Genomic DNA, 22,041 nt, shown 5'->3' with positions numbered 1-22,041 from the left:
AAGCAGATTACTTCCCAGTTGGGAGAAAAATCAGATCAAGGAAGGGTTTTTTTTTTTTGGTTTTTTGCTTTTGTTTTGTTTGCTTGTTTTTTGGGGGGAGAACCAGTCTATTGGCAATATGGGGCGGGGGGGGGGGGGGGAAGAACAGAATTCCAAGGGAAGCTGCATCCAAGAATTTGCATTCTATAGCTTGTCGTGACAGCAAAATAATCCAGTTATTTTGTTGCTTTGACCAACAAGAGAAAAGTGGTCCAGTCTGTTAGCTGGTTTCATAAAGGACAAGTGTATTTCTGATACAGAGTTAGCTTCAGAATTTATATATACAAATAGCAGAAATCAGGCGAGTTTTATGAGCTTTGTGGCTCTGCGATTCCTACATACAGCACAAAGTACTTCACAATACTTCACAGAAGCATTATGTTCTTCTGCATTTCATTGTCTCCTGCCCTTGCAAAAAAAATACCTGCTCTAAGGCCTTTTTCAGATGTGAATTCTCATTCAGAGATCACATCTCTCCTCCTCACTCCAACTGTCATCCCACTGGCTGTTAAATTACTTTTCTTTAACAGTTTGAGCAGCACAGTTACACTAACATATTTGAAGATATGCAAAGATCACACAGATTAAGAAGTCGAGATGACTTATCTGGACTATAGTCAGATCGTTTGCCTGTTGCTTGTTGTATAACCTGCAGTTGGAAAGTCTCCTCTTTTTTTAACCACTTCGGCCTGTGTCACAAATGACAGAGGCGAGGTGGCAGAATTCTCTTCCAGGTCAGTACATCTTGAGATATACTAGACTGTTTTCATAAATAAAGGGTGGAATCTTCACATCATTAACAGCTCAGTGAAAAGGGCTAAATTAGAATTTGATATGCAGAGGAAAAGTAGTGAGTCACTTTAGTCCTACTGTGATTAGTAGCAGAGGAGAAGCAATTGCTGAAAGAGTCTTTTTTAAAGTGATGAAATACTCAGACTGTGCAAAGAAATTATGTTGAATATGTATGTTAAAACATATCTCTGCTTGGATACAAATGAAAATAATACATGACAAACAAAGCCTGAAACAAAGTTGTAGGGAGTTACAGCCTAACTCAGGTTAACATACATTGAAGAGGCACAAGGGCCTGTTGGAGGGGAAAGGGAAAACTTTCATAACTACAGTGTATCACAACACAGCACAGTTGGAATAAAAGAGATCTCAGTGGAAAGTCATCTGGTATCTTCAGTTTTAACTCAATAAAAATGCTAAACATCTGACTGGATCAAAACACCACCTCAGGAATGGCTTAGGAGATACCTGTGGTGGACTAGGTCTGATGCAGGAGTCGGAAGCAGTCTGCAGGTAGAAAGGCTGCAGCGGGATCTCGAGAGCCTGGTAAAGCCCAGAGTTTCATGACTTCCAGCAGCTCTGTCAGTGATAACCTCCCATCCAAAACTCTCATTTCACAACAAGCTGGTCTCAAGAAACGCTCAAGACGACTAGCATTGTGTAAAAATCAATGTACCTAGTACTCTAAAAACACAAGGATGAATATAAAGACACACATAAAGACACACAGTCTGCACTTAGTCCTTTACCTTTGAGAAGGGAGGTCTCACCAGAGAAAGACAGAAAAAGACAAGGATCAAGGACATCAAGCATCTCAAACACTCCATGAACTTCCTCAGCGTTATTTGTGTGTATTTCCTGCTCTATAAAACAGAACTATTTTTTTGTGCAGTTGATTGTCATACTTGAATTCCACTTAAGAGGTACTTAATCATCAGTGAACATGTAACAACCCTACCAGTTCCAGTACTGAGGTGGGAGAATAAAAATACAAAAAATTATAGTGACATCCATGAATGTCATAGGTTTAACGGAGCTATTAGCGTTTTTAGTAAAAATAGTTTTTTCCCCAGTAAACATGTCCTACTTTTACAGACCTTAACAGTTAACAAAATAGTTGAGCACAAGGTGTACTTTTGAAGGAAATAAATGAGGTACACTGAAAGCCTCTGAAATCTTTTGTGCAGTAAGTCAATAATCCAATAGTCTTCCTTACCTTTGCCTTGCCAGACATAAGGCTTCACAGTTCTAGGTCCATAATGATTTAAAGTCCTAGTGGTAGTGTTTTGCTTTTTTAAAATTACCCGCATTGCTGATGTATATCCTTTCCTTTGAGCCTCACTTGAATCGAAAATATGAAACTACGTATTTTGACAGATCAGTTCCAGCCAGTCCTGCTGCCCAGAGCTGCTTGCTCAACTCTTTTGTCAGAAATTACTACCTTCACATAGGCAAGTTGGCAACCACTTCTTCCTGCCTGCACCTCATCTGCTCTGGTTTACAATTCATCATCTTCACTTGAACTCATCTTCAGCTTTCATTTCAAGAACCTGCTTTACTTACTCTGAGTTAGTCCCACTTGAGAATATCTCCTGGTTACAAGTTAACATCAGAGAACAACTATCATCTTTCAAACCCCTCCAAAAACCAACACCACCACACACACCACTTAGGTTTGGACTATCTGGAAATTCAGACGTTTTGGAATAGAGACACAAATATGTTTTCACAAAGTGCCATAAAACAAGGCCTGAAACAGAACAGTAATGAGGGATTGGAATATTGTATTTAACTCCCTTTTTCCCCTTCTCTTCCCCCTAAAGCTACGGTTTTGAGCAAGCCTTCAAAGTTCCCATATCACCAGGCAAACTGGCTCTGGGCAGCCTGACATGTCAGTCAGTTGCCAAGACCTTTTACAAAACCATCTTTTTGCTTTACGCCTCCTAGTCCACTCTGCTGAGTGGACAGGATGAAGTACTGTGAACTACATATACTAGCATCCATGCACAGCAAATCTTTAAAGAGTACAATTTCAGGGATCTTTTCGTAAATTTTATATTTATAGATAAAGAGATTTCTGGAGTTCTTGACAGTTTATTAATCTAATCAAAAAAAACTTTCAAATATGAGACTGTCCTCTAAATCATTTGTCACAGAGATTACAGCAGAGAGACTGATGTTGATTAATCCCAACAGATATCAAAGTACTTACTTCAGAACATCAAACCCAAAACCCAGTTCACATGAATAAGCACCTCGTACAGCCATCATTCCTTTAAGTGAAGTTACTTATCAAGTTATAGAATATGATATTCATTAATCTGAACCCCACTTCTAAATCCTTTCTGTTATTCCTTGTTAAGCAACAACCAACTGCAAGCTGTATGCTGGAGACAGCTAAAATTAGATGCTAACTCATTTCACCATGAAGATGTTAAGTATGCCTTAAAGGATATGCACTCAAATCTCATCTCTGCAACAGAGATGTTTCTCCCATGCCTCAGAGAGATGGAGAATTTGTTTACGTGCACTGGTACCAAAGCCAAGAGATGAAGAAATAAGAAATAAGACAAGCAATGTGACTACAGTAAAGCTTTTCTAATTAACGATATTGGATTTGCAGCATGTGGAGGGGGAAGAGAAATTACCAATATATTCCACACTGAGCACAACACTCCTTCATTACTACGGATCCTTTTACAATGCTCATGTTTGGCTTAGTATGGGGAAGCCTGTTTATGCTTGGGATACCCAACTGCCTCAGTTGTTTCCCTCTATTTTAATGGTTTTTGGGGTATTCAAAATATCATTTTGTCCACGACTGATTCCAGAGTTATGCATTATATAACAAGAAGGAAATAACTTTACCTGAAAGGTATGCAACTTTTTCCTTTAAAATTGGCAATACTTCCATAGCCTTCATTTCATCATTTTTGCGAAACCCTGAAACACATACAAGACAAAGTAATTAGTCAGAAATTCAGAAAAACTCACTTCAACATTTAGTGAACGCACAGGATAACATTTACCTTTGGAATACAATCTGAACACTACGATTACAGAATTCAGATAACTTTAAAGTAAAGGGCTGCAGGAAATACTGTAAATGTTTAAAGTATGAATATAACATATCATCACTTTGAAAGCTTAACCTAACTAACATGGTCTGTTAGCAAGCCTCAGTGGAAAGCACAACACTGGAATTAGCCTTTTTCTTCATTAAAAACTGCATTAGTTTGATGCAGCTACTCTAAGGCATTCCAGCTGCCACTTCCTCTTCCAGCTGAGAGGAGTATCATCAGGCTAATAAATTAGTACCTTCACAGCAACTGTTAGCCAGTTTCCACCACTAAAGAAATTGAACACTATTTAAATACAACGGTCCTCACATCTCTTCCATAAGTAGAATGCCTACAGACATAAAGCTCTCATCTGTGTCTTTTCTGCTGCCTGACAGCAGTAGCATTTTGTAACAGGGATCATATTCCTTTACGTTAACTCTACAAACACACACGGAGTTTGAAACGGTCCCTAGGGCGGGTGATTACAGTCAATGTTACAGAGCAGTACACTGTCAGCTCTGTCCTCCTCCTCGTGGAGCCAGTGCACGTCTGCGGCCAGATTCTACACTTCTCCCTTCTTTAACGAAGGTCATTTAGGAAGCATTTTATTTATGACCTTAAATTCCATACTGACCTGTACAATATAAAATTGACCCCTTCTGGGCCAATCTTGTTCATCTCCCAACAAGCAGGTGGTTTGGTGCTCACGCTTTAACTAACTGCATCTATGACCTTTTGCAATCTCTCTTCTGATTTATGTCCAGCTCTTCTGGAGATGTGTGGGAAGCACTTATTTGTTTACCACAGCTGAAGCCTGGAAATGCCATTTGCTTCCCCCCTCCCCCGCCCCCTTCCCTCTTTTAAAGTAAGAGGAGCCCAAAAAAACCTGTTACAACACAACAGTTTTATTCTTTAAAAGCAATAGTTCATTTGAAAGGTAAAACAACCTTCTGAATTATTCATAATTCCAGGGCAAGCTTACAAGAGGAAGCTCATCTATGCACATGGCAGTCTTTTTTTAAAGCACCCTGTTCTTCCTGAGTGCAAGAAGGCCACAGCCCCCTTACAGATAGCAGTAAAACCCACCAGTGACCCCCAGCGGTGCAGCTATCACTTCTCTTCTTCCTCACAAGTATCCTAACCTTTCATAGCCCTTGGTTTCAGGATCTGACCCTTAACAAAACAGCTGTGCACTTCTGAACAAAGACCCAAAGGTATCATGTCGGTGTTGTCAAGAAATAAGATTTGCAAATAGAGGTATCATATGCAAAACACATGACGGGTTTTCCATTCCAGTCAGCAATGCGAAGGCTTTTGTGCCGGTAGGGTGTTTACTTACAGGCGCTGCCTTTCAAAACAGACCCAGGGCACATTGAACAGAATGCCTAGGGCAAAAGACGGCCAGGTATTCACATACCATGAGCTGTGAGAAAGGACTAAACCAACTGACACTGTTTAGCCTGAAGAACGGATGGGAGGCACAGCAACAGTCCTCAAAATACATCAAAGACAGCTTAGCAGTGACAAAAGTAAACTGGCTAGAGTTATAGCAAGAGGTTTACTTTAGAAGTTAGGAAAAGTTTTGTAAAGGAAAGAACAGTGAAGCAGGAAACCCGACTGCCTTTCGCAGGCCATGGTCTTATCCACCACTGGAGGTTTTTAAAAATACAATAAACAAACGTCTGTCAGGACATCATACATACAGGCCAAAGCAGGGTCCCTCCAGTTCACTACAACTCAATTACGCAACCGTGCTATTGTCTCAGCCCCTACAGATTACAAATCAAACCAAACAAATCCTTTTCCATCCACGAGCTAGTTCCCTGCTTGGTTTTCCAGAACACCACAGAATAAAAATAAAACCAAAATCAATGCATGTTCTCAGAGGCCAGAAGAGGACAACAACGATTCCTTGGGAAATCACACTGTATGGAGTATTTCTGGACATTATGGACAATATTTTGCAAATGCACAGCGTCTACAGACCAACAAAGCAGCAGAGGGACACAGGTACTTGTTTTACACTGCCCCGGGACCACTAGGAGTCCAGCACACAGTGGTGCGCACCTCTTGCATTACTCCTCGCTCTGGAGCATTGGCTATGGGTTATCAACTTTTAGTGAAATAGACTACAGTCTTCGCCCTAAGTTTTCTTTTAGCATGGACCAAAGCTATAAGCAACAGTTTAAGAAAACCTTGGGCTTAAAAAAAACTTACCTAAAATGACAGTAAATACTTTTTTCCTTCTTGAAATATTTGTGTTTCAGCTGACTGTTAAGGCATACAAAGCACATTTCCAGAGCTAAAATTTTTTTGTAACGTGTCCTGAGCTACCCCACCATAAGCTTAATGCCAATTTAGCATGCCCAGCTTTCATACCAACCATGACAATTTCTTTTCTTTACAGTAAATTTTAGGGGTAGAAAACACTTTCTCCTCAGTTAAAAAGCATGCAGAAACTAGCGCTTACTCTGCTGCCTATCTGAGCTCAGAATTACCCAAGATACTGATGGTACTGCAACTTGCTTGGTTAAGGCTTTGGAGTCCTTAAACTACTTCAACTCGGATCACGCAGGGTAGCTGTGCCTTTTACTTTGCCTGTGGCATGTAAGCAGCAAGAAACATTTAGCGGCAATTTCTTTGACTATTTAAGGGGCTGCTCAGGGTAAACACTCCAGTAAATATGTTAGTGCTTGGCTCACATTCTGGATCTGCATATCCTTAAGGCTCACGGTCTTGGATTATTATATTCCTGCTGCTCTAAACAGCCTATTTTTATTCCAGTTCCACGGCATTAGAGCTTAAGTGAGAAGCCTGTGGGGATTATACTTGACAAAAGAATGCTGAGGAGCAAGCAGGGGGAAGAAAAGGCATGAGAATATCGTATTTTTATCTCCAGTACAGAGCAATAACAGAAAACAGCAAAATAAGTAGGCTCTCCGGGCTTTGGGTGGTGTCCCCTCCTCCTTTTAAGCCTCAGCCCAACAAAATATAAAGTCATTATGAAGATTTGAGGACGGGGTGGGGGCAAGGGGGAGGAAGAGGCATTTGCTGCTCGCCAGTGAAATGCCATGCGTGTCTGCAGCAATCCCTGCGCACGCAGCTCGGCAGCCTCCACGGCAGCCGCTCTCTCGCATGGTGGCGGCGGTGATGTCATCCTCGCCAGCAGGCCGGGCTGCAGTCGCTGCCGGGTGGCTTCGCTGCAGTGCCTGCAGCCCCCGCCGCCGCGCGCCTCGCAGCGGCACAGCGCAGCACAGCGCAGCACAGCGGCCAAGCAAACAAAGGTTTCGCTGGCGCCATCCGCTCTGGGCACACGGAGACGTTCGCGGAAGAACGTGATCCGAGGCTACGTGATGCATCTCGACAAACCCAAACTGCAAACAGTTTCATTTCCAGTCACTTTTAAAAGCATTACGTGTATGCATGTACAGCACAAATTCACACTGTTTGTTTCAGTATTGTTTAAGCCTACTATGGCTTTTTTATTTAACAGGTGTGATTTTTAATAATAAGTGAAAATTATGTAACTGATTTATTCAAACCCTATCGTAACATCTTTTAAAGACAATTTTAGTCTCAAAACAAGCAAGAAAACCACCCTTGATGTTTTCCACACCTACTGAATGAATACACAATTTACAGTTTCACATCTGTGGACAGGTACTAAACGCCCTTCTGTTCTCTCATATAGCACATACAGGCATGCTTTTTCTAGCTAACAGTCAACAGGCAAGGAGAAGTTACCTCAAATTATGCAAATTAGCATTCAATATTAGACTAAAAATCATACAATACTCTAAATAGTTCATCTTAATATAAGAGGTTTTTTTTTCCCCCATGAAGCTTTCAGAATCACACAGTCCCAAGTTATAACAACACAACACTCCTGCTAAAGCACCGAGTTGGTTATTACAGGGCGGTTATTGAAATGTATCACACAGCTAGACATCTATAAACCATGCAAAGAGCAAAAAAAAATTGCCTAAACTTTTAATACTACTGCATGCACTGGCAAATGAGAAATTTATTCCAGTAAATACACTACCTCCTCCTCCCCCCACAACTTCAGAGCTAGAAGATACCAGCAGCCAGCCAAATTTAACAAACCAAATCGTCTGTATTAACCCTTTATCTCATGCTGCATGAAACTAAGATATTTTGCTGCAATGCATCGATTTAGCCAAGTTGAAAGACCCAGGCGAAAGACAGTGTTCCTAGGCAGATCCATCCCTCCTGGGAGGGATCAGACTTCTTCACCCAACGGACCAGAGCTTCCCCTCGCGTAGGCAGCAAGCGGTCCTGACTCACAGCACAGAGCTGGCTGCAGAGCTGCCCAGCCTCCCACCCTGCAGATAGGAGGGTAACCCAGCAAAAATAGCCACCCCTTTGCCTGGGTATCACAGTCGTCCTGTAACTTGGCTGTTCCTTTGTGAATCAGCTTGCTGCAACTTTCTACTGTGCATACGTGCCTGAAAAACTGTGAGCCAGCTGCCATCAGAGCACTAACAAAAAACTTGGCAGCCGGTGCAGTAGTTCACAAGTCCGAGACAAATGCTGCACAAATGCCTAAGACCCAGATCTCCTTTAGACACAGGAAGCAAGGTAACTATGTTAATCATCTTGTACTGCAATATTCAGTAGCTACTCAGCCACACAATTTAAGGCAGCAGATAAAATCATCTTAAGCGTATCTTTAAAGCTAACAACTTTATTACAGAAGTGGATAACAAACAAATTAACACTGCAACAAGCTCCTCGCCAAGAGGCATCGCTGCCCCAGGAACACAGAAACGTCTTTTGCACTTTGAAGGTATCTTCAGTGATGTGCATTGCTCAGCCACGGAAACAAATATATAAATTGCACAAACTCTCTAGCCAAGGACATAACCCGGCTTTTATAGGATTTCTCTTTTAAAGCTAGTTAAAGGAATGGGGAGTTGAGGCTAAGAAGAGCTTCTCCTCATGAGGAGCTTGAAGAAGCCCTCATCCGCTGCTGTCATATATAACTGACTTGGGTCATATATAACTGACTTGGCTTCTTTGAAACACGGCTAGAAAAAGCTTCCTGAAAAGACAAAAAAACTAAGCAGGGGATGTTCTCATCATGAAAACTCGCACCTTTAAGAACTCAACTGCTTTTCACATCCCAACATGAAAAATCAAGACCCTTTCACAGCTGCACATGAAAAAAGCCAGACTCACGTCAGGGTACAACAATGCTTTCAACACTCCTCTGAATGCTGAAGACACTGACAGCAAGCAAGTGCCTTGGCTGCCAGTCTGCTCCCTCCAAAATCAGCCTTCTTGCCCCTACCCCCTCCTTGAGGGAAATCCCACCTCGAACCAGGGAAACCTCCATCAATGAGTTATTCTCTGATAGAGTATGCTCGTGGTAAGAGGTTTCTTCTCAACTGCCAGGTCTGCTCTGACAGGCTTCTGTTCAAAAATCCATGACCTACTCTAAGAATCATAGGAAGAAAAAGGAAAAAAGAAAAACAAAAAAAAAACAATAAAAGCTGAGATGGCAAGCATTCAGCGCTGCTACATCAGTGCCAGTTGAAGTAATCTGGGAGTTAAGTACAGATTGGACTGATTTAGGTTAGTCATAATTTGAGAGAAGTATTTGCTAGAAAAAGAACCCTGAAATAAAACAACTTCCATGCAGTTTTAGATTCTATTCACAGATGCACACAATTATTGCCAGTTTTTCATATAAGTGCAATACCAGCGCCTACATAGCACTCAAAGGATAAACATTATTACTAAGCATCAAGCAAGGGGGGAGGCAGGAGGACTCCGAACAAGCGGCAACTAAACAAGCAGCAACTTGCATCTAGGTAAGGTAGCAGAAACTGTAAATCATTTCTCTAACTTCTTGCATTCACCAGGATCAGTTCCATTTCCTTGTGTGTTAATTAGGTTTCTCTTTGGATTACAAAAACTCAAGATTGCAGTCAGCCAACATGCAGATAAAAAGAATGTAAGATATTACCATCCTCAACATTTCCTCTATTTCACAGCATGTGGATCAACTATAAGCTGCTGAAACCCGAGCTAGTCCTCTCTCAACTGTAAAGTCATCTTAACTACACTTCAAGAGAAATTGTCTTCTAGTTCAGTAAAAAGGCAAAAAACAAAAGGAGGAATGAAGATACAACAAATACAAGAAAATTAACGTGTTAGACTGATTAATTCAGGTTTCATTATTTGCCCTTCTTTCTCCCCTCTATTACAAGATGATGACATTGATCTTAAATCCTCAATACCTGCAAGTTTATTCAACTCTGCTTACCAGTTAACAAATGCATACGCTAAACCTCAGCTGCAAGGTTATTCATACACTACCTCTTCTTTTTTCCCCCCCCCTCCCCCTTCAAGTGTCCAGAAGGAGAGTGTACAAAGCACATTCCTATTCTCCCATTTTGCCACAGAGAAAAGGTTTTTAAAAGACAGTGGGCCAAGTTCTGTGCAGTACAGAATCAACCAAAAAATTGCACAGATTAAGTCAATAAAACCATTTGATTCTTTCTTTGCTTCAATCAGATATAGAAAAATGATTGCTGAACTCTACAAGTTCTTGGCTTTACAAATACAATCAGACTACTGAGGTATATATGAGAAAGAAAATTGTGAACCTTCACGAAGTAGAAAACTAAAACTAGAGTACAACCTCGTCAAAAGGAAATGTAAGATAAGCTAAAGTTAATGCACGCATGGAATTTACTGATAGCTTTTTTAGATTCTACCTCTGATTTTAAGCACCAAATTCCATTTATGGTAGGCTTACCTATAAAATCATACTTTTATACTCAACTATGCAAAGGATTCATACAGCAATCGGAATTGTCAATTCATCAACTGCGCTATTATCTCTTCCCGTTACAGACACTGCCTTTATTCTTTTCTGCTCAGAAATCTCACATCATCTTTCACTTTACAACAAAGTAGCAAAATTGACAGAAATAATGGCAAAGAACGTAATTCTGCTCTCTCCTCTGAAGCTTCATCAGCTTGCAGATGCCCAGTTTCAACACATACCATGGCAGTTCATCTCAGGGACACTAATTTTTAGTAGTGGCTGGCATGACACGTTGAAGGCCATAAAAAGAAAAAAAAAAAAAAAACTATATCAGCAGTTGTGTAAGTGAACCAAATGAGGTAAAGACACAGTACTGTCATATAGATCATTGGGCAATATTAGTAAACCTGGCATTCATCATTTATTCATTCATGCTTTTACTCAGACCACGTTCTAAAGCCTACAAGTGACTAATAGAAGCACTAGAAAAAGGAAAAGGATATAACGTACAGAAGCATACAACCCCAGAAGCACAATTTCAGTGTTTTTCCAGAAGTAATATCCATGGGTTTAAGCAAAGTATTTCTGTTTTAGTGTTAAACGAGCAGCTAGGAAACCTGCCCTTAATTTTAAGCTATTCCAAGAGCATGACATAGGTATGCTTTTGACTCCTGCCACTCTAACTAGGCTCAAAAACCTGTTTAGAAGAAAACACGACATCTCCAAATCCTTAGTTTATCACAACAGCTCATAGAAACGTTCCTTCTCTTCCTGTGTTGTCTTCCGTCCTATGCACCCTTAAGAATTACTCCACACTAGTAGTGAGTTCACATGCAGTGTTACCATATGGCCAACTGGGGCTTCACAGAATCGGATAGCCTAAAAACTGCCGCAAAGGAAAAAAAAAAAAATTAGATTTATTAGAAGGTTACTAGCTATTTACACCACTTTCAGTTTTTGCCACCTTCAGTTATCACTAACTAAAACAGGTTTTATTTTCCTATTTATAGCTGTTCTGTGGCTTGTCCTGCCACCAGGATACATCTCATTCTTGACTGTAAGTTACATCTGATTCCAGGGGAGGTGGAGAGAAATCATAACAAACGGAATATATATTGGACAAGAAAAAAGCTACCAGTATAGTTGACAGCAAATGCTCAAGAGTGATCAGTTCACTTACCACACATGCAATACAAGGCTGAGTGACAAGCCTTTTCTCAAAAGCTCATATACTCATCTATTCTTCAGTTAAAAGCAACTATTGGGAAATCAGGTACCTCAGGTGCATACCACAAAACTTGTTGGAGAGCTGCCTTAAAAACAAAAGTTGACAAAACCCCAAATCCTAAATCACTCTATTAAGAACCTGTACTTTACTTCAACAGGTACCTTAGAGTTATTACCCATACACTGTAGTGAGGTCCTTTCCAACCTGAATTATCCTACAAAATATTTGAGCCAGAAGTACAACCATCCATTTTCAACCAGTTAAAATGAAGCACAGTCAAAACATGACCTGTTTCCCCCACTCGGAAGCAAGGAGAATTGTGCTTTTAAACCTACATATCCACTGGGGATGTTCAGTCTGCTTCTGCTGTCTTACCATCATTGTTGGGGGTTGATTTGTTTTTGGTGGGAACTGCTCATTCATCTCTAAATGTTGCAATACTCCCCTCACTGCCGTGCTGAGGTGGCAGCTCTTTTTCTAGGGCTGCGTTTTCAAATGCAGCAACAGCACACTGCTTTCCCTGCAGTTAGATAATTCTCCTGTTGACTGTTGCTGCAGCCGTTCACAGCTAAAGGGTCTACCTTGTCAGAGCTAACATAAGGGTATTCTGTCTCCTACTGAAGATTGTTTTGACATGCATTTGTACTAACAACAAGGTCTGCAAGCAATGTTTTTTGTTTTGCTTTGTTTTCTGTTCAAAACACAGCCTAAGTGAAAGGCAGCAGCTTCTAAATTCAGCTCGGCAACAGCTGGAACATAACATTTTAGATCATGTCCTTCAGCTCTTGTTCCAAACCACCATCTGGAGAAACCTCTTTCCGCACCGAACATTGGTGAAAACTACAGTAAGGGTAGTAACAATAAGCGCAGTAAAATAGACTGAGAGTTGTTCTGCGTCGTTTTACCCTGAGCAACTATAGGAAGAACCATTTCCATCAGCACCTAAATCAATCAAAAACGCCAAAAAGAGGCTGCATATTCTTCAGAAGAGATCCCTTATAGCACAAAGCACTGCTTTTGGACTTCCTACTATGCATAGACTCTGAGACTAGGCATTTATGAATTTTATTTACTTCTTGATTTTCCTCCCTATTGCTCCACACATTTTCATAACACTTTCCTCACCTTATGGAGATCCATCTGCAAAAAAGTACAATCAGCTACAGTCCTACTTGGAGAGATTTGTACTTAAACAACTGGTTTTGGCTCAGTACTCCTTCCCTCCACCCTTTCCTTTTTTGCATTGTGTTAGCCTGTGACTACACAAGTCCTATTACGAGCATGGCACGGGAAACGCAGGATGGATCTGAGGTTCTACGCTATGTTACAGTGCACGTACAAAAGATCAACGTGAGCAAGGAGTAGGAGGAGGATGCTTCGTGCTATACCACAAAAACAGTCCAGTGTATTTCGATTCAGACAACAGATGAAAAGAATTATCTGCAGCTTGCTTTATACAGCCCCTAGCTTCTCATGTGCCACCATTAAGAGCATTTGGGGGAGTGGTACAAATGAAGTTTTGAAGAATCAATTGAGCTTCCCCCTACATCCCTTTCCTATTTTATTTTTTATTGAGTAGATTTTATTTAAAACACTGATCAGTGTATGCTGTCAGCTGAAAAAGGACTTGTCTCAGCTAAAATTATTTAAATAAAAAAGTCACGAGCAGTCCGCAGGGGAATTAAAGCCTGTGTATTTCACTTCTAATAAGCAAGTGGTTGCTAACAGCAACCTGTCTCCCTCCCTCCCTTTAAAAGGGAGGGTAAGATTAGCATGAAATGCCAAGAGGGACGTCCGTTACCTGTCTTGTTTGCACTAGGATTATGTCAGAAATGATAGCTAAGTTATTCTAAGCAGGTGTACGCATATTCTTAACATATATGTTACAGTAATTAAAAATACATGTTTAAGACAATAGAAAGCACAGAAAGAACACGGGATTGCTCTAGTGAGACCAAAATTGGCTGCGTGCTGGCTGGGCTGCGCCGAAGCAGCGCAGCACAGCTCTACCCGCATGCAGCCCAGTGACAGCCGGGCTGCCACGTGATGAGCCGTGCTCACAGCAGAACACATTACATCACCGGCTTTGTGCAGGGCTAAACCATCGCCGAGCCAGAGAGGAGCATCTCCACGCACTGCATCCACGGCTCCAGCCCCCAAGCGTTACCCAGTCAGACAGCAGAGCTATTTTAAGTTACACAAACCTTTCTCCTCCCCCTCACCAAAAATCCTCTCCATCTGATCCTTCCGGTAAATTTCATTAAAAACAGAAGACCTGTGCCGTATTTTGCTCTAAGAATTAATTTTGACTTGAGTACCAATATAAAGGACTTTGCACATTGTCATGATTAAAGAAGGGAGGTTTCATTCTTCATTTATTAAATTTGTTCTAGAAGATTTTTCCTTCGGACGACAAAGTACCAAACAGCTTGAACTGCACGAGAACTACATTTAACACCGTTGCTGAAGGACAGAAATTTCACCGAAATCAAGGCTGGGTGCTCTCCACGCAGCCACTTACTCAGCTCCTTCCACCTTACTGTAATGAGAACAAGATTAACATCTTGCCTTCACTTTCATCCGCCTCTGTAAATGGATACACATTACTATAAATGCAGCATGTGCACTTTCATGACCCTAGTCAGAAGGGTGCTCCTAAACCCAGCACTCAAAGCCAGGAAAGAAATTCTCACCAGCTCACCTGTCCTCAAGTCATGAGTAAATTAACTTCAAACTCATCTTTGTTGAGTATATGTAGCACATGCAAAACTAAGACAAGCAAGACAAAACAAGCAGCTTCTAATACTACTCAGGGCAGGAGTCTGTAGAAGTAGTGTTCTAAACGCATCTGGCTACCCAGTTGTTTGTTTCTATAGCTTTAACATTCCTATTTATTTAAGCAACCAGCGTCTATTAAAATAGGGTCAAAATTCTTTTGGAATAGCAGTTATTTCAAGCAGGTACACTGCACTATAATCACAAGCGTGCCAATCAAGTTCTTTACTTAAGAAAACAAACAAACAAACAAAAAACACACACGCACGTGAAAACCACGCTCATTTTTACAGATCAAACTGTCACAAAAGCTGTTTAAACTTGGCTGCAACTTACCACTTTCTGCTAGTGGTCAGCACAACTGCAGTCTAACAACTACTACTGAGCCGCCACTCTTTCAAGCCCTAAGTTTTAACATCAAAACTACAGACTGCAATACAGCTACACTAATTAAAATAAGGAAGCAGAGACTTACATTTCTTTTAGCATAGACAGTAAGTATTCAGCAATCAGCTTTATCCTTGAGCCTTCTTGAGCACAGACAGCACAAAGATGTTATGTGCTCAGAATATAGTTATCCACCTCTACAGCACTACCAGCAAAATACTGCCATTGGCAAATGTTTTCCATGTTATTTCATTTCAACAGAGAATATTCATCATACAGGCATATCACAGCACCTCTTCACCCTTTCCTTGAAAGAACGCACTCAGACTTACCAAACCTTACATAGCACGGTATAGAGACCATGTGATACCATCTGCTAATCAGGATAATGACAATGATTCAATCACTATATAACTTATAACTTTTTAATTAAGTTCATAAAAGCTGGTCTAATGTAAGCTTGATTAAAATGGCTATCTTGGTCTTCTACAACACTGATTCACTCTACACAAAAATTCTAAACAAACAGGATTTCCTGGAAGAGGTCTTTGAGATTACAATAGGAACTAACATTTTAGTTGCATTAAAAAAGCAGTACCGTACTTTGGCACGTATATTAACGCATTACTTCAAAAATATACTATATTTTTAAAAGCAATGGCTAAGATTTTAAAAACGTCTCTGTCCTCATGTCTTCAGCTCCTGACAAGATTCAAGGTACATAGGTCGTCTCTGAAGATCTTAACTCTAAAAAGGATCAGTAGTGACTGGGTGTACTTCAAAATGACCTAGTGAGCTTGGTCAGAAATACTAGTTTCTGTAGAGTAGAACAGGAACAGTATGTACAATTGGATATCTCTTTAGCTGCTTTTGCCTCCCTCTTATTTTAAAAAAGTGTTTTGCACCTCTTATTCCATCTCACCAGGTTAAAATTCAAATTTATGGCAGCAGATAACAACAGCAACCATTTATATGTTCTTTAGTTTGGTAAATATTTTTACACATTATTAAATGAGCAGTACTCTACTAGAATGCTTTTGGTAAAAGTCACTTTTGTTGTAGATAAGTCACAAAGAACCATTCTTATTTGCTTTTGAGCTCAATATTCTGATATCTCATTAAAACAGGGAAACTATCATATGTACTACTATAAAAAAAAGAGAGAAATCAAGTCACATGAGACATTTACTTAGTCTTTATGTACTACTATAAAAAAAAAGAGAGAAATCAAGTCACATGAGACATTTACTTAGTCTTTTTAGCTTGGCAGCTGTGTAAAGCTTGAACAGAAAACTACATCATGTCCTTTTCCAGCACGTCACCCTGGTTTTTGAAAGTGTAGGAACAGATAACGGGTGCACTCAGGACTCACTACACTGGAAAGCGTGCCGAGTACAACGCTGTGTTACTCGGCATCCAGTTGGAAGACAGAAACCGGGGCTACAAGATAGTTAGCCTGCCAAAACGCTAGACCTCGTTACTGTTGCCAACGAGCATCTCCTTATTAGCAACTTCTCTATAGAAGCCTTACCCAAAAGTTTCAATAGCTGATTCATCACAACTGCTTCTGTTCCTTTTTCCTTAACCAAAAGCACAAGTATATGTAACCAACACCTCCTACGGTATTTTCTACACAAAAACATTGTTACCAAGCCCTTCCGGTTTTCATGTTATGCTTTACCTCTGCTACTACTGCAAGAGCAGCTTTGCCTCTGCTAATCACAGGTCCATTCACTGACTCTCCAGCTACAAGGATAATAAAAGTAGACAGAACTTTCTGCCTACTGTCCATTTACTCTTTATGTGGGAGGAGAACCAGTTCCTTCAGAAGTCAGTTAGCAGAACTTCAAGCATATTCACATCAGCTTGAGCTACGTCAATAAGCTTCCTCCAGCACTTTGTTTGACGCAACCTACTTCTGTTCTCATGAAGATCAGAAGCAAAGTTTGCATCACCACGGCATACCACAACTCTGCTGTATACAAACCTATTCCATGTAGCTCAGATCACTACATTTCCAATGCTAACTTAATTCTGAATTTGATAACTGAGCACCAAACCCAGATGAACTGCACAGCTTGTAACTGCTCAAAGGAGGAGCTGCCAAGCAAGCTAGCAGGACGCATTTCTGTCAGAATGTTTTAATATTGTTAACAGCAACAAAAGTGCACCGATCTCAGGGCAGATTTCAACAACAGGGAAGAACAAATGTTAAGTACTTGAGACTCTTTGTAACTCCCATTAGTCCAACAATCTATCTTTTTTTAATCTGTTACTGATGCTCAAAATAGCAATACACACATGCTTGATAAAATTTCTGCTCTTACACTACAAAATTTCCCATATTAAATGAGTACTGGCATAAAGAATGACGCCAAGTTCACTTAATTTTCTGGTACAACATCTGTGGCAACAGTTATTGACTGCTCATGATATGACTGAGGTCGGTGTATCTGCAGGCGCCCATGTGGGCACACAGCAAAAGGAAAGGAATGGGTTCCATCAAGTCCATGCAACCACACTACCAAGGAAATAATCTGGTGACTGTTCCCTTTTGGTGGCAGTGCCACCTTAAGCCATTAGAGTGTACACACACAGAGGAAAAAAAAATTCAATAAAAACAGGAGTCTCTAAGACATCAAAAAAAGAGGCTATTAAAATACCGTGCTCCATTAGGAAGAGATTCTTCAGAAGCTCAGCCCAAGCCACAAGCCAGGCCAGTAAGCCAAACTTCCCAGTACATGCTTCAAACAGGACAGACCAAAATCTCTCTAGAATAGAATTAGTTTAGAAGCAGCATGCCTAAATTTAAAGAAATTCTTCAGTACATTTACAAGTTTCTAAGGCTGACAGAGAAATCCATGATTGAAAACATTACCTTAAATAAGAGCTATTTTTAAATATAAAAAAATGCAATTAAGTGTTTAAACAAGCACCTAGATATATCAATTAAGGAACCCTCAGTATTATAGCATCAGGTGAAACTGCAAGTTCTCCTCCAAAAACAAAAGTTAAATCTGAACTGTCAAGTGCATAGAAACCAGTCTAATGATTTCAGTTGTGGAATATTCCTGAACAGAGATCTGTCCTTAATCCAATAAAAAGCATGTCACTTACTGAACTTCTAACAAAGTGGCTGACAATTAACAGAAATCAATATACCACACAGTAAGATTGAATTTAATGTATAACTCTGACTTTTTTTTTTCAAGTGTCCTTTATGCTTAAGTATAAAATCAAAACCAACAGTAAATATGACCTGCTTATCCAATAAACGCCTAGCAATTTTGTATATAAGTTACACAATATACAAGTTCATGAAATGGAAGTATATTAGCAAAGACTGAGAGATGGCTCTAGTACCAGACCATGGACCTGATCTAGTTCAGAACCCCAAATCCCAATCTAACACACGGGCAGAAGTTGAACTAAGTTAGATGAATCCACTGCACCAATATATTTCATTTCAAGGGTACTGCACAACAGAAACTTAACTGTACGTTAATATTAACATACTGTGGCAAACACAAGGAAAGTTAACCATACGTCATGTTAACTGGAGTACGATATTAGGAAAGCTCTTCAGTGGTCCTTCTTGTTAACAAAACAAGAAAAAAAATCCCCCCCCCCCCCCCGCCCCAAAGGAGTGTCATGGAGAACCTGTATCATAGAAAATTGACCTAAAGCAGATAACTGTTTTTGTTGGAATGCCACTGAAAATTACGTATCAAGAGCAAAAGCTGCAATGACTGCACTACGCTAGTCAGCTAAAAAGTCATCTTTTGTAATTTTTTTCCAGAATAGCCATTTTAGAGTAAGAAAACTGAATTGCTACTGGCTCAAAGGTTTTGGGGTTTTGTTATTGTTTCTGGTTTTGACATTTTTTAAACAAATAGTTGTCAAGAGTACAATGTTATTTGAATCAGAAGGTCATTAACGTATATGTTTACATCCTTATTTCTAGCATCATCTTCGTTTATTTTTGAGTGCTATTTAACCTGAATACACAGGCATTCCTTCTTCATAAGGAGCACAGCATCTGCATTTATGCCCCCTTCACCAGATGACTAACATTACGAGCATACTATTTTGATTGACACCTAATACCATCACTGCCATTATCACTTACATCATGTTAAAACATGAAGCGTTACCCACATCTATCTGGAGAGTAAAAGAATACCAAATTACTTTGACACATTGTCAAGAAGCACTGTCAAGTTTCACCCACCATAGCTATGTTTTCTGTTTCTCCACTTTACAAGGTTATTAACTCGCTCACAAGTAGAGATGATTCCACCACACTATAGCTACAAATTCAATTCACTTTTGAATATTATACAGTAGCATGCCATTACAAGAGAAAGTTCAAGAAATATTCAAGTGACTTACCATTCAGAAGTACCATCACATCAGTATCCCATTTATAAGAACACATTGTTGAAACCCTGAAGGTTTAATATGTCTAAGCATCATTTAGTTTATCTATTCTGTTGACCATACAAATAACATCAAATTAAATCTTCATCCTTTTGTTGGGGGGGGGGGGGAAGAACCCTGGTTTCAAAACTTCAGATTTGAGTTTAAGACCCCAGTGAATTTGCTACCGTTTCCATGACTGCTAGGTTTCTATCTTCTCCAAGAAGTTCAATTTCTAAGCAAAAATATTTTTCAATTACTCTTGTTTGAGCAGTCATACGAAAAATGGTACAATGTATGTCTAAAATCCTAGTCATCTTTGTCAATGCATATCTTCTGCCTGTACGGTTTGCTTGACTGTCAGTGTGCTTAACAGTTGCTCTGCCTGGATTTACTACCAAATAGGCTTTGACAATGATTGCTATTTAATCCTCTGTAATACTCAGATGCAACTGTTCTCAGATAGGAGAACAGTTTAAAAACACAGCCTCCAGCCCCCACTGCATACAAGTCTGGAGTTGTGCTCTAGAAATCCTTTCGCTGCAGAACTCAGCAATAAAATGGACTACTCTATTGCAAACAAAAGTACATCACAAACAGCAAAAACTGAAGTATCCTCAATGCAATTTAAACCTCAGCATTTAAACTCCTCTCTGCCCACTCATCCATCTAACAGAAAATCTATTTCAATTGTAGAAGTTGAACAGTTAGACATTTGTTAGTAATTCTCACAGTTTTTTCTACCAGTTTCATAGCTGTCAGCTTTAAGGATCTTTTAATAAGGAAATAATTTTGCATATGAATTATCTATAGACTTAGCACTATGCTTTGTCTTTATTAATTCCATCTACATCACCATGGTACAGTAACAAACATTTGCTAGATTAAAAGCTTCAGTGTTTATGAAAATTTGCTAGCAAAACATCCCACAGGGAGTATAGCAAAATCTCTAACTATTCCTTAATCATCCAGCCGTGAAAGTTCAGAAGCCTTCAATTATCCCTGAACATCCACACAGTGCCCCAAATGCTTTTATATTCTTCCTGAAGAAGATACTGTTACAAACTAAATGAAAGTCCATGTACACACACCCTTAGAAAATTAAAGCTGAAGTTACAAATACACAACTTGTCCCAACCTCTAAAGTACAAGAAAACGCTTTCCAAAAAAACCTATCAACACCTCCAGGTAGTCCGACTAGTTACCATTCCACAAACATATAAACAAATAACCTGAGCAATTATCACCTGATAAACTTAAAATTTCAACAGCAAAAAAAACCCACTTCAGTACTTAATACATACATAAGATTGAGATACCAGTCTATATTAATTATTTAATTAAGAACAAACTAAGCATTAGTAGGATTAGTAACAACTCCTGCCTACAGAATCAGATGATAAAATCGATTATAGCAGAGAAGAAAATATTCTGCTCGATTTCACCTTAAAAGATATCTAGTGAGTCATTATATCACTATTTGAATATTTCTATTCAAAAAGCCAAAGCACTGGGAGAGCAATAAGACCTGCGTATTCCAACTTCTACACGCCAGCTATGAGACATTACTGCGCATTGTGAAACTGGCTAGGCAAGATACTAAAAATAGTGCAGTGATTTTAGTTTAAGTACTATTTTTCAAGATGTACTTACAGCGTGAGACAATGACACAGGGCTAACAAAACACCACATGCTAACAAAAGAAATCCATACCAGCCATAACTGGAGCACTTCCAGGCAAATTTACTCAACATCTCTACTCCACGATAGTTCTGGCAAGGTACCACCATTTATGAGACTACAACTTACACCTTATTCACAGGCTGTTGTTGCCTTCATACTTCAGGAAAAGCTGAATTCAAATTCGGCCTCATCATTACCCAAGTTATCCAGTTTACACAAAGGAAAAAGGAACGTGCTCATTCTCTTTAAATTAGACATTGCCACTTCAATGCTTAAGAAAGTAAAGATATTTAAGAAAATGACACCTAATTAAGACAATCTCTCATTTTAACCTGGAATATTAGCCACTGGTTTATTCCTACTCATATTCTGTATGGCGGAAGCATTTGGGCAAACAAAACTTCTAACTTCCCTGTCCGCACTAGCCTTACACTGGCTCATTTTGCCACAGGTATAGCAGTACTAGGAGCACCCAGCGATACAGGTAACTGCCAGATTTCTCCGTACATATGCCAGTATTTCATGAACCTTGCCTTTTGTTTCCAGGACTTCCAAACAAAGCAGCATTATTTTGTTAAATTAGCTAATAGCAGATTAGCTCATTAAAAAGCGACATGCCTAACAAAAATTTTTCGAGAAAAATCAAGATTTCTCTTGATTGAGAAATCAAGAAAGGTAGGATCCTCTTTTACTATTTTGCCCATGCTCACCATGATAACAGAATGCCTCCCTTATACATGCATCGAAACATCTGGCACTGAGAACTAGCTGTACCAAAAGGAAGCCACTTTGTTTGCGGCAATTGCAACACTGATACTTTTCTTGATGGACCCAGGACACAGTTGAGGGCCCCACAA

At 39.8% G+C, this 22,041-nt stretch overlaps 1 protein-coding gene across 3 annotated transcripts in view; it reads right to left on the bottom strand.

Moving 5' to 3' along the window:
* Nucleotides 1-22,041, bottom strand: part of TRIO (trio Rho guanine nucleotide exchange factor) — a 263,242-nt gene that overhangs the window by 185,859 nt on the left and 55,342 nt on the right. For all 3 annotated transcript variants that reach the window (XM_068931428.1, XM_068931431.1, XM_068931429.1), the window contains exon 2: nt 3,700-3,774. In XM_068931428.1, coding sequence (XP_068787529.1) covers nt 3,700-3,774 — 75 coding nt within the window. The remainder of the gene's footprint in view (nt 1-3,699; nt 3,775-22,041) is intronic.

This window comes from Struthio camelus, chromosome 2, assembly GCF_040807025.1.
Source record: "Struthio camelus isolate bStrCam1 chromosome 2, bStrCam1.hap1, whole genome shotgun sequence".
In the NCBI taxonomy this organism is placed as follows: domain Eukaryota; kingdom Metazoa; phylum Chordata; class Aves; order Struthioniformes; family Struthionidae; genus Struthio; species Struthio camelus.
This window is presented reverse-complemented; position numbering and strand designations above follow the sequence as displayed.